Source organism: Corvus hawaiiensis, chromosome 3 (assembly GCF_020740725.1).
Source record: "Corvus hawaiiensis isolate bCorHaw1 chromosome 3, bCorHaw1.pri.cur, whole genome shotgun sequence".
Classification (NCBI taxonomy): domain Eukaryota; kingdom Metazoa; phylum Chordata; class Aves; order Passeriformes; family Corvidae; genus Corvus; species Corvus hawaiiensis.
Genome location: NC_063215.1, coordinates 18,583,279 through 18,596,690, shown reverse-complemented (window position 1 = coordinate 18,596,690; position 13,412 = coordinate 18,583,279). Strand labels below are relative to the sequence as shown.

The following is a 13,412-nucleotide window of genomic DNA, read 5'->3' as shown; positions in this document are numbered from 1 at the left end:
GGGAGCAAAGCGTCTTCATCATCTTCATCGTTAGGACTATCTCTGGGAGCATCTCTAGGGACTGAGGTTTTCTCCTTTCCCGTTTGGAGCAAAAGTCCTCATCTGGTTCATCTCTCCCTGTCCAAACTTCTCATGAAATTACAGCTGCGTCAGCATCTGCCTATCTCAGCGCAGGTGCTTTTGCTTACGAGTTGAACACTCCACCCCCCATATCTTCATGGAATTACAACGGGATACTCTGATATATCGTAGCTTCACAACAGAATTCCAGCTTTAAGCATCTCCTCTCTCTCTTCCCTCAGGTTTTCAGCTCTTCACAGCAATAAAAAGGGTTAATCTCACCTCGGCCTTGCAGCTTTGCAGCTGGAATGTTGAATTTTTCTTATCACAGTGGAGAGGGGGGAGCCGAGCCGCTCCGGCTGCCCACGGCAAGGCAGTGGGGGGGGTTCCACGGCTGGAACAGGTCCATCGGCTCCAGGATGGCCATGGCCCGGCCCGGCCTGGCCCAAGCAGGGCCTGGCCGGGCCCGCTGGCCCCCACACGGGGCCCGCAGCCACCTGTGCCAGCGCCGGAAACGAGAGAGAGCTTGGAGGGGGAGTTTGCCTATTCTTAAATCTGGATAACAGAGGTGATCACAACTTTTAAGTGGCTTAGAGAATTGTCCATATTCAAACTGGCCAGCTGATAGGTTCTATCAGTTCCCAGAGGAAACTGTAAGCACCCCTTAGCAAGGACGTCCCTTCCGGGACTATGCTTGCTAACCTATGACAGAGGCCCAACACCGCTGGTTGATGAAGATAAGATAAAGTAACAACTCAGGGCTGGGGACATTCACAAAGCACAAGTATAACACCTCAGGAGTGGAGGCCACTGCCCCAGGGCTGTCAGCTGCCAGGCTCACACAGACCCTTGCACCAAAAGGGTGGAGGGAGGAGAGGCTATGGGTGTGTGTTGGAAAAACCTCTGGTCAGAAGCACAGTGACCGCCCATCCTCCACTGTGCAGACCAGCTCAGCTGAGAGGCCCTTCACACGGGGAAAAAGCCGCATCCATGTGAAGGACAGTAGAGAGGGTGTCATGGCCCGTCAATGCCCCCCCCAAAAGGGGTGCTCAGACCCTACACCAGAGATGATGCAACAGACCCCCAGTGTTGCAAGGAACAGTGTCACACTGGCTCCCTGCAAGGGAGGTATGTGGGCATTCCCACCTGCCCAAAATGTATATTAATCCATGGGATTCTATACTCTTTGGTGTGTGGCGGTGTGTGGCAGCGTGGCCACGGCAGCAAGGGGGGACCCTCACCACCAGCAGAGCAGATGGAGGGGAGACACGAGACATCACTGGGACCTTCGCATGGGTGATATGCTTCCACCTAATCCCTGTCACTCTCTCCCTGTCCCCCCACTCCCCACACACACTTCTTTCTCTATCTCTTTCTTTCTTTTCTCTTTGCCTCTTTTACTATTAAATAAAACATATCCATGTTTTGGCACCAACATCTAACGTTGTTTGGTTTTAATCACATCTTTTGGGTATATTTTGAACCTTCTAAGTTCTTTCCAGTTTATACACAGAGACTTAATTTTCTTTGCTCTTCTGGATTTAAACTGGATTGTAACACTTAGCCAATCCAAATCTCTGTACGTACTAATCCTGGCCATCAGTATGAGCTGAGCAGTTTTTCCCATTCATTGAATTAATGCTAGGAACAAGGAGTGACTTGGGAGAAAAATGGACACTGAGCAATCTGCTTTTCTGGCTATCATAAATTTAGTCAAAAGTCCACAAATGTTAGAAAACTTGATGACCTGCCTGTTGCAGGTGCTACGGTTGTTTAGGTTGGGGTGTTGGTGTCTTTGTCAGTTTTTTGTTTACAAGAGCTTATTACTCCGCTACTGCATTTTTAAAGTAACAGACTACACACAGCGTTACATCATAATAGCAAATGTGTTTGTATAAGCTTAAACTGGCTGCTCTTAGGGTAATCCAGGGAATCTGAGCACAGAACCAGTGCTCTGAACCCCATTCCTAGGCCTAACATCCCTGGACAGTATGTGCCAAGAGCTGCACGCCTGCCTCCAAGTGGGACTTTCCCTTGAGCAGGAAACCTAAATCAGCCAACAGGGAAGTGTCAAGATGGGTATTTTTTGTCTAGGCAAGGTTTTAGCTCCACTTCAGATATATATACATCCAGGCACTTTTACCTGAATCAACATGCAAGTCACTTCTTTTGAAATTAAGAGTACAGCCTGTTCTATTTATCAGTGTGCAACCCAAGTGTTATTAGAGCCTTCTTTGTTAGACAATAACACAGTATGTAATAAAAAGTGCTTCTACTGATGACAGAGTACGTTGAACCCAGCACTCTCATCTTGAGTTAGTACCTGAACACAGCTGAAGACTCCCGCGTTATTTCTAGTCTAGTAACACTCTGGTAAGTGTGATCACTGTGACACTCTCTTAGCAGAAGCAACTGAGAGGTCATGTTTACAGAGGCAAACAAAAACCAAAGTCAGGCTGCCCTGTGCTGGCAGGTGATTGCCCTCACTCCCGGGTTGCCAGCACCCTCCCTGGCATGGTTTTGGCCATGGTCCCTCCAGCACAACGCCTCGCTGCAGGCCTGGGGTGACTGTGCCAGCGCTGCTCCAGCACGTCTCTTCCGCCTTGAAAGGGCTGAACATCAGGGTGAAACTCCCAGACCACTAAATTAACGTGGAGTGATGAAACGGATAAGGCAGGAAAAACACCATCCACTCTCCCACTGCTGTTCGAGCGGTGGCTGCTGCCATCCTGCACAGCCCTGGCGGGAGGGGGGAGCTCCGCGGGGCAGCCAGAGCCGCGCTTCCTCCGCGGGCTGCGCAAACGGAGCGCACCGCGGTGCTAAGGCCGAGACTCTGCTGGCTCTTCACAGGAGCGGCATTTCGATACCAGAGGCCGAGAACTCCTCCTGTGAGGGGAGCGGCGGGGGCGGACCACGGCGAAGGCCTGGCGTAACAGCGAGGGACAGGATGGTACAACCTCTCCTTCCGTCTCCTTCGCTCCCCGCCGCAGGAAGCGCGTCCTCGGCAAAGGCTAAAGTGGGACGGGAGGGCAGCTCCCAGCGCCCACCTCGCTCCCCGACACTGCGCATGTGGCAGCCCGCACCCTCCACTCCAGGACTGTAAATGTCCGCTCGGGCCTCGCAGTGGCGAAGCCGCTGTGTGTCCGCAGTGCCCGCCCTGCCCTTCTTCCTACTCTGGCTTCACCCCGCAGTGGGCGGGGCGAGCGCCTTCCCAGCCCGCGATCTGTCCTGCTCTCGCGAGAGCTCCCCCTTTTCCCGGCCGGCGCGGAGCGAGGTGGGTGCCCGGGCCGGGGCCGCCGTTCCGCCGCTGGGGCCGCCGCGATACGGGACCGGGCTCGGAGCGGGGCCCCCCGCGGCACCGCGGCGTGGGGATGCGCCCGATTACCGCCCGCCCGGCGCCCGATGGCCACCGGGGCGCCCGGGGCCGGGGGTGGCCAGCCGGCGGGGTTTCCCTCCTCCCTCGTCCGGCGGTGCCCCGCGGAAGGCGGGAGAAGGGGACCGGGAGCAGGGCCCAGGAGCGCCGCTCGCCCTTCGGGCGACTCGTGGGGCTTTGTGAGTGGCGGTCCCCCTTCCCTGGGCTCCCGGGGCCTTGCAGTGGGCCCCGAGGTGGGCAGGCCCCGCGCTCCCCGGGACGCTTTTCCTGTCTCCTGGTGGGCACGCTCTGGAGCGACGTGCTGGGGCTGGCCTGGCCCGTGGGGCGTTCTCTGGCTTAGTTTTGGAGCGGGTGGCTGCGCAGCCGGGTTGCGGAGTCCTCGCTGTGTTTAGAACAGGTGACATATGCGTGGTGACAGCCGAAGTGTTCTTTTGCATTGCAGAAAGGCCATGTTCAGCTCTAGCGCCAAGATTGTGAAGCCTAATGGCGAGAAGCCAGATGAGTTCGAGTCTGGTATATCCCAGGTAGGTGGCTTTTCCTTGTGCTCTTTGGCAATTCACTGCAGCTTACAGAGACAATTATCCAGACCGTAAACTTCGAGGTTCATCTTGTCTAAACGTGTTTTCCTTCCTAGTTTTACTTAGGAACTGAGTCACTTAGCATGTGTTTCCAACTTGTTAGATGTTGGTGTGTATTACAGGAAGTTAAATCTTTGATATTGACTGTGGTGAAAAGTATGTATAGCTGCTCTCTGGCACTGTGTACACACTTCGGTCTCAAGGGTTCTCATGAGTTGAAGTGTATGTAATGGATCATTCCACAACTTCACTTTTCTAGGCTCTGCTGGAGTTGGAAATGAACTCCGACTTAAAGGCTCAGCTGCGCGAGTTGAACATCACAGCAGCTAAGGTAGGTTGGACCTTCCCCATCAAGAACTGGGTGGTGACTTGTTCTGTGTATGTTTAATTTTTGTGGATGTTAATGTCTTACGGCCTGTGATGGTTTTGTTGTGTGCTGTTGTGGCTTCTGTTCTGGTATTTGCTGTTAGCACGTAGGATTTTGTAATAGTGTTTTTCTTAGGAACTAGTCTGAAAAGTCACTGTAAAACCCCAAATAGCAGTTTAGTGTGTTAAATAAAAGTGTTTAAAAACGAAGAATCTACATTATATGTCTGCAGACTGAGTTTAGGGTCTGACGCTGGCTTTTTGCTGTAGATATTGGCTGGAAATGTAGGTGTTTCAGAAACTTTGTCATAAACTGTTATTAATACTCTTTGTAAAAAAATTCTTTGTGAGTCTCTTATGTACAAGTAATAGGTGGTAGGTGGATTAAGGCAGTAGACTGACTTGGTCATGTAGCTTAGCCTGCTTGTACATTTCAATTTTAGATCATGCAGACAGCTGAAACATCAAGAAAGAAAAGGAAGAAGACAATTACTGGAAAAGGAGGAAGAAAATTAGTGTTAGAATTTGTCAGCCTGGGAGACTGGATGGCAGCAATGAAGCTGGTTACTGCAACCAGAAACTTACGTGGGCTGCTTTTGGCTCTTGCCCAGGCCCACCAGTACAGACACAGGGTCTGACTGCTTAGAGTTCAGTTAAAGAATCTGGGAATGCTGAAAGCAGCTTGGTGTGTGAGCTGAGGGGCCTTCAGAAGAAACAGCATCTCTGGAAGTGGAGCAATGCCAGCTGTCCTTTCTGAAGGGTTTTTAGAAACGTGTTTGTCGCTGCTTGATTTTATTGTGAGAGATCTCCCATGGGCACCTTAGCTGGCTCATATGAAAGCATAGCTGGTGAAAAACAATCCATCCTTCCGTTCTGTTGGAGAATGAGGATGTCTCTGCAGCCAATTTCATGGGAGAAGTGCCTTGTAAGGCTATGGAAACTTCTTTGGGTTTGGTCAGCTACTGGAGAGATAAACCAGGGGAGAAGTAGCCTGTCTTAGTGTATTGTAATCCTGTTGGCATTTGGATGGGTGAGAAATGGTTTGAATGAGTAGTGATGCAGGCCTAGCCAAGTGGTGGACAGAACGTGGTTTCCATGAAGCAGTAGATTAAAAGTAAGATATTTGTTCCCTTGAAGTTTGTCTGGAGTCTGCACTAGAGGCAAGTAATTTTTGAAACTGTGTATCAGCACAACTGCAGATGCGATAGTAAGCATTCAGTATAGTTACAATTCTAGCATCCGAGTCTGATCCTGCAGAAGGAATGGGCTTTGCTGTTCAGAGGATGTTATTCTGAAAGGGGTGGTGGGATTTACTGCCCAATCACTCCTCCACAGCAAAACAAATGCTCTGATAGAGGTTTTTCTATTCACTGCTTTGTCTGTAGAGCATTAAGGCAGATACTGCTCTGTGATGCATTCCCCGCCCCACAGAGTCAGAAGCAAGACTATCAATACCTGTGCTCAGGGGATTCACGGTCAAACCAAACATGACTTCTTGACCCCCAGCTAATGCTTACTTTGTACTTCTGTTTCAGGAAATTGAAGTGGGTGGTGGCAGAAAAGCCATCATTATCTTCGTACCAGTTCCTCAGCTGAAGTCCTTCCAGAAGATTCAGGTGCGGTTAGTTCGGGAGCTGGAGAAGAAATTTAGTGGAAAACATGTGGTGTTCATCGCTCAGGTAAAAAACCCCTTAGAATCACAAAAATGTTGATTTGAAGGGATCTCTGGAAGTGATCTAGTCCAGGCTCATGCATGTTCTGGTGTTGCATTACCCGTTCAAGATAATAGTGATAGTAATTCATTGTACCAGCAGGAAATGTAGTGAGTGTCTGGTGGATGTTAACTAAAACTATTTCAGCTGGCAGCTATGCAAACTTGGTGAGATGCAAAGGTTTTTCATGGAGGATATAACTTTCTTGTTCTGGCCTCTTCTACTCCTTCAGAAGTTTGAGATGCAAAGCTTTAAAGTAAAAGGGAGCAAATATTAATATATTGCTTACTAAGCACTTCAAATATAAGTTAATAGGAAAGGAGGGAAAAACCTCATCCAAGTTCTAAATATATGATAGGAGCTAAGGCTTGAAAAGGTGTTGGAGGGATCTCTGGGCCATACTTAAGGGTTGGACAAACTAGGAATCTGTCTGCAGAGTGGACAACTAGTTAGACTGAAGCTAGCTGAAAATTTTTCATGATATATTTAAGAGACAGAGCACCTTACTCTGAATCTTTATGGGGCCAAGAAGATTTATTTTAATAAAGTGCCTCTGGCTCACTTCACCTAAAGGTTCTTCACCCAGAGGGTGATTGGGCACTGGAACAGGCTCCCCAGGGAAGTGGTTTGACAGGGTTCAAGAAACGTTTGGGCAATACTCTTGGGCACAATGTGTGACTTGTGGGGATGTTTTGTGCAGGGCTGGGAGTTGGACTCAATGATCCTTGTTGGTCTCTTCCAACTCAGCATATTCTGTGATTCTGTAAAATTCTGTGATTCTGTAATCCCCTGAGAATTCCTTATCAGTTCAGAAGGGAATATGTGCTTTTGAGTATGACATGACGCAATTTGGATTATGGTAAACCCATCATGAATACAGTCATGGAGAAGCTGTGGTGTGATGTGATGCAGGTGGCTAAAACTGCATCCAGAATGTTTTATAACATCTACCCTTGCAGCAGGGAAGTAGAAAATAAGTTTTACTTACCTAAAGTAGTATAAATTCATTTAGATCCTAATTTTGGAACAGGTTATATTTAAGCCAGGGTTTGATCTGGATTGTGCAATACATCTTAAATGCTAGTTTTAATAATAAGATGTTCCAAGCTGACTGTGGAACTGAGCTCACTACTCTAGTTTGCACCAGAGGCTCAGTGTAACAGAAGTTTAAAATATCCTGGGATTTCTGTTCCCAAAGAAGTGTGTTAGCAGTGCTAATGAGACACAGTAAACTACTGTGGTTGTATTCCTGGGGAGGGGGTATGAAGTACAAATCTTCTATTTCAGTACACTGAATACAGTAGTAATTGAGAAATATAGCTGTACAACACCTCACCTTCTGCAGGCAACTCTAGTTCTCCAGTTTCTAATGCTGGTGTATCTTTAAGGATACTTAAGTCTATCTTTTTGGCTTTTCATGCATCAGTTTCTAGTGTGGGGGAGAAGGTGCACATGCTGGGGGTGTTTCTGAGTTGATTGTAACCACTAGATACTGAGAAATGCCTTTTTTTTTCTTTTGCCTTAACAGAGAAGGATTCTGCCCAAGCCAACAAGAAAAAGCCGCACAAAAAACAAGCAAAAGCGTCCAAGGAGGTTAGTAAATAGTACTGATTCAGTATGACAGCCTTCTTTTGTAACTGGTAGTTTAGTCAAGTAATGGTTAGCTGAGTTTTTGAGAAGTTGTTCAGGTGATTGGGTGGTCTTGTCCTTTCTCCTACTGCTTGAAATAGCATCATTTGACTGCTAAAGTGTGTGGTAGCAAGTTCACCTTTGGGCACTGTGTTGCATTTCTTAGCACTCGATTTGTATTTCCAGCTACAGCTATAGGAAATTTTTAGCTAGCAGTGCTGGCTTATAAACCCCAACCTCCTGTCTCTGTTACCACAGTGTGCTGACAAGACCTATTTTTTTTTTAAGTTTTAGGAAGAGCCTGTTCCACATCACATATTAGACTGTGCATAAGTCAAGGCTTGCACACTGAACGGGATGCAGTGAGGGAGAGAGTGGCTGAGGAGGGGTGTAGGTACGAGTACTAGTCCCTCTGGATGTGAATTTGATAGCAATAGTATAGTCATTTGTGTTAAATGGCCTTCCTGCTCTCATCTAGTCACTGGATTGCTAGACATGCAACACTGCTATATCTCTCTGGATGTCAGTGCCTCATATATGTGTTGCTATATCATTATGTAAGTCTGTGTCTTAAAAGTGGGTCTTCTTTATGACATGTGGCATGTGTTGTGGCTCCTCCCTGCCCCAGTATTATACCTGTGTCATGTGTTACTGTATTTCGTAGTTTTCAGGCGTGGATTTTAAAAGTACAGTTTCACAGTACTCATCTAGCGGCAGTCCTGCCTTTGGAGGACTCCACTGTGTTCTATTAAAACTAGCACTGCACAGTGGTTAGAGAAATTGGCATTTGTGTCTGAGTAGCATGCTGCCACTTTGTGCACAGAGGAAGGCAAGTGTGCGGGACTGCCCCTGTCTCAGCCTGAGATGAGATCAGGCTGCTGTGTTGCTTTGGATGTCTGTGTCCCTTAGCTATGCCAGTCTTGTCAGGTGTGAAGTGCTGCTGTAGACACAGGTGTTAGTTACTAGTGATACTGCTCTGAAACTGTGGCTTGGGATGCTGGAAGTCCTTAGACTCATGTAAAATAACCTGGGCCACCTTTTCTTGTGTTGGCTCACTAATGGACAGTTCAAGAACACGCATGGAGACTTCAGTCTTCTAAGCATGGACTCAATTTACCAGCTAGTCTTTTTCTGTATTACATTGGTCTTCTAAGCTGCTTGGGTTTAGGCAGATAAAAAAACCAGTGTTTTCAAAACTGGGTCTCCTATGAATGTACTCTGTGCAGCTGAGGATACTCACACACTTAAACTCTTCCAGTCAGTGTGTCTGGCAGAGTTGGCAGATGGAGCAGTTTGGTTTTGATTTAAATATTCATTAAATGTGTAGAAATAGAAGAATGTTTCAGGGCTGTTGCCACAAAACAACATGTAATCTAAAATATCAAAAGCCTGGCTACTTTTTCTTGTTGTGCAGTCATTAAGTTTCTGCACTCTGTAGAATTTAGCTTTTCTTTTTTCATGACCTGTGATAGTGTTGTATTGTCACACTGTGGCATTAAATAGTAAAAGCAACACTGAATTTTCAGTCAGAGCATGCTATGGAAGATTTAAACCTTGTCAAACTGGAAAATTTTCAAGAGGATGTGTTTTAATGATATAAATGTGGCATTTCAGCCGTACACTTACTGCAGTGCACGATGCTATTCTTGAGGACCTGGTCTTCCCAAGTGAAATCGTGGGCAAGAGAATCCGTGTAAAACTGGACGGCAGCAGGCTTATAAAAGTCCATCTGGACAAAGCACAACAGAACAATGTTGAACACAAGGTAAATAAAAAAACTTACTTTCTCATGCAGGTCAGGGTGACATTATGACATCCCTAAGAGACTGCTTAGGGATACAGCAGAAGACTTGCCTTTTGGCTTGTGGCAGTGAAGATGCTTCTGTTTGTTTGTGGAGTAAGTGCTGAAATAGAGGCAAGACGGTTTTGAACTAAAGCTCGAGTTCAACTTGCCAAAGCCCCTGGATTATAACGTAGCTATATTGGTTCCCTCATGGGACCAGACAGTGTTCTATTGGGTTTTTTGTATGTATAGGGGTTGGTTGGGTTGCTTGGTTTGTTTGTTTGTGGTTTTCTTTTTGTTGTTTTTCAATTGAAGCACTTAGTTTTAACCTTGAACAGATGTGTTCAGTAAAGCCTGCACTTTGCTTCGTTTTTTTCTGGAGTGGGGAAATGGGGGGGGTTTGTGTTTGGGCCTGCTGAGCTCTTGGGGTCTCATATTATTGCAAATCAAAGAAGGTCCAATACTCTAGAGGAAATGTATCTTTTGTGTAAATCCTCAGCTACCTTAATCTGGCAGAAAATAACTGGCCTCAGAGTGAAGATACACTGGCAAATAGTATAGTACCTTAAGTATGTTAACTGAGAGTTACTTGTTTACACAGCATGTATAAGCAAGATTTATTTGTCTTCACAGGTGGAAACATTTTCTGGTGTGTACAAGAAGCTCACAGGCAAAGATGTGGTGTTTGAATTTCCAGAATTCCAGCTGTAAAATGCAAAAAAATGGCTGAATAAACAACTGTTCATATAACAGAGTAATTTCATATAAATTTTGAATTCCATAAACACAGATGGGGATTAACTGGTTCATGGGACTTTGCCACTGTCTGGAGAGTGACACCTGTGAATCAAAGTATTAAGTCCCCAGCATTTTATTGGTAGCCCTCTTAGGTATTTATTGGCACTGTTGCAACACAACTGGACAAAAGAGTCCAGAGTCTGCAAAAAGAATTTGTAATGAAAAACCTAAATATTCCAAATCTCACCTTTTGGGGAAAATACAGAGAATTACTGTAGAGCAGTGGAACTCCCGAGTTTTGCACACGAGATACCGGTTGGAGACCTACATGTTCCTGACACGGGAAGAAGTCAACTAGCAGGTGGCGTGTGACTTACAAAATATGTAGAAATGACACCTGAATTAGGGGTTTGAATTCTTAGGAAATGTGTTGGGGGAGGCATAGGTTGATTTTGAGGTAACTTGCTCTAAGTGGCAGCATTTCTGACCAGTTCTTACCTAAAAGCAGACTCTGTAGTTTCTCACCTTTATCAGACTGAAATGGGAAGGAATTTTTACATCTTGAGTGCTTGACTACATCACTGGACAAAAACTACAGGTTTTTTAGGTATTGATCTTGCTTTCAGAAATGTTTAGGATTTTTTTTTAGATGATGTTTTAACATGGTTCTGTACATGCTTGGTGATATAGGGAGAAGTGGGGAAGGACTAGATGTATCAGCATCTGAAGGCTGATAATGTCTCAGAAACATTACATTTTTTACTTCAGTATCTGTGTTAAAGAACATCTTACACAAGCACAGAGGGGAGCATGGAGTTGGTCATGTAAAGTTCTGAGCAAATTATATGGATTTAGTACTTAATTGTGCTAAACATAGTATTAGGAGTGTTTAACACAGTAAAAGACAATTCTGGAGTCACTATTAAGTGGAGAGCTAAGTTGGGAACAAGTTGTGTGGCAGGAGCACTTAATAACTTGCATTTTCCTACCTGAGAATAGATGGAGAAGTGCCACTCACCAAGGGTCTTTGTACCTTTACTTCCTTTTTCTATTTAGTTTTGATTGCTTCCTATTTGACACCTCTTCTTCAGCTATGGAGAGCTAAAAGGTTAAAACAAGTTCTGCGTTGCTTTTGCATTGAAAAAATGAAGACTTTAAAAGTTATAGCATGGCTTAGTAGGGTGAGATGGATAGCCCTTGCTGTTACTTTTGGTGCTGAGAATGCAAAGAGGGAAAACGTGCCCTGTTGCAATTAGTTGATTTCCTGTTACTTGCTGACAAGGCTTGAATATTTGCACAAAAAGCAGGCTGTATCTTTGAAGAAGTTGGTTTACCTTAAGGCCTTTTCCTATTTCCTTTTCAAACTTCTGTCTCTGGAGTATAACTTAATTCCTTATTTATTCCTTGACTATTGTTCATCTTGGATGATTCAGCAGAAGTGAATTCATCAGCTTCCCTTACAATGAGATGAGAGGAGTTGTAGGTATATAACAAGCCCAAATCCTGGCTGCTTTTGTGGAGGATAATTGTAAAAGGTCTTACAGTAGGGTTGCCATAACTTTTAAATTCAAGTTTTCATTGCAAAAATTAATATTACTCAGATTGGAAATGCCACCTCGTCTAGTCCCCCAAAAATCTAATCTTGAGTCAGACACGTTACCAAGCTTCCCACTAAAACAGTCACAGATGGCAGCCTGTGCAAACAGACCTTGGCTGGTGTGGGCTGGAAGAAGCAGCTTGGGGAGTACGTGGAGACTTACCAGATGTTAACTACCTTTAGTTAGAGGCTGGTGAGTCTGCTGGGGCTGTGTAACCTCTGCAAGGAGAGGTGATCCTCAGCAGGCTTTGCTAGACAGCATTTCCTGTTCTATAATGAAATGTAACTCAGGTTTCATCTCTTCATAGTACTAAAAATGTCACTTAAGTTTCTTTTGAAGCACTGGGGGGGGGGGGTTAAGTGGGGGAGGAGAAATCCAGTAAACTGAACATAAAGATTGCAAATGTTCCCAGGCATTGCCAGCTGCCTATAGATTTTTCTTGGATCTTGTTGCAAGCCCTCTTGAACTATATGATATGCAAAGGCTCACAATGGCCCCATAAGCAAATTCTTTGAGGGAAAGAATAATGCTGTCAAAGCTCTTTATGGTTTTTACATAAACTAAGCTACAAGGAAAGGTGAATTTTTGTGGCGTAAAAATACAAGGCTGTGTGTTTGCAAAAGACTTTATAGTCTTAGTTTACCTTTATTTACAGACTCCCTTGTGTGTTTGTGTCAGTGATACAGTCAGACAACTCCCTCTGTCCCTTGACAAGCATACCAAGTGCATGCCTGCAATCTGGAAAGTCAGTTTGATACCATCTGGTCAAGTGCTAATGAGGCTGCTGGAATGCTGGTGTGTCAAATGTTACCTTAACCTAAGCAAATTCCATGTGAGATCATGCTAGACTTTTCCTATACCTTTGCTATGCTGGCACAGTTGAACTCTGAACATGGGATTCACCACGGGTTTCATCAGCTGCTCTGGGTGAAAAAGTGGTGAGGCATTCTGTACCAAGACTATGCAGTAGTAGTATTTGGGTAGTATCCATGCAGAGAGACAGTCATATGCTGAAGTTCTTTCCTGTAGTAGCTCCAAATGGGAAGCAAGGGGTTTACATCTGTTAAGTGCTCATGAGACTTCCACCTGATACTAGAGCTTCACTTGTTTATTTCATATGAATCCTTTCACTATGTCTTCAAATATTTTTGCCTGTGTGAGGAATGTGAGTAAGACTGATCCCTGGTGATTTTTCTTCGAAAAGGTCTGTAGCTGTGCCACAATTCTAGTGTAGCAGAACTTGCTTGAAGTTTTGGGTGGTGAGTGCTTTACCTGTCTTGTATTAATAGGATAACTCGATCTATGATAACATCATGTCTGAGTAGCCCCTTTTGAGTGTAAGTGGGGGCAACTGGTGAGTTTCAGTGTAGTGATGCCAAGCAACATTTAATGGAAATCCTATCACTCCTGCATTGTGGGCTGAAATAATCTATTTCCTCTTCATTTTTCCTAAATTTTCCAAGTGGGAGGCCTGAGTTTGATTCTCAATTACATCTGAAGGTCAGAGCAATGCTAAAAAGCTAGACCTTTTCCAGTTTGTGGGATGTGCTATCTAGGCCACTAGACGTTTATCAG

General features: G+C 45.4%; 2 protein-coding genes across 2 annotated transcripts in view; both read left to right on the top strand.

Annotated features, from left to right (window-relative positions):
* The first annotated feature begins 3,306 nt into the window (after positions 1 to 3,306).
* On the top strand, positions 3,307 to 10,251 carry RPS7 (ribosomal protein S7). The gene is made up of 7 exons (XM_048296851.1): positions 3,307 to 3,334; positions 3,876 to 3,957; positions 4,271 to 4,342; positions 5,913 to 6,056; positions 7,618 to 7,682; positions 9,333 to 9,483; positions 10,135 to 10,251. The coding sequence occupies exons 2-7, from the start codon at positions 3,883 to 3,885 to the stop codon at positions 10,210 to 10,212; spliced, it is 585 nt and encodes a 194-aa protein (XP_048152808.1). The 5' UTR covers positions 3,307 to 3,334; positions 3,876 to 3,882; the 3' UTR covers positions 10,213 to 10,251.
* Positions 10,252 to 10,260: 9 nt separating this feature from the next.
* Positions 10,261 to 13,412, top strand: part of COLEC11 (collectin subfamily member 11) — a 47,177-nt gene continuing 44,025 nt past the window's right edge. Inside the window, exon 1 of the mRNA XM_048296848.1 lies at positions 10,261 to 10,600. The gene's annotated coding sequence lies outside the window, so the exon portion shown is untranslated. The remainder of the gene's footprint in view (positions 10,601 to 13,412) is intronic.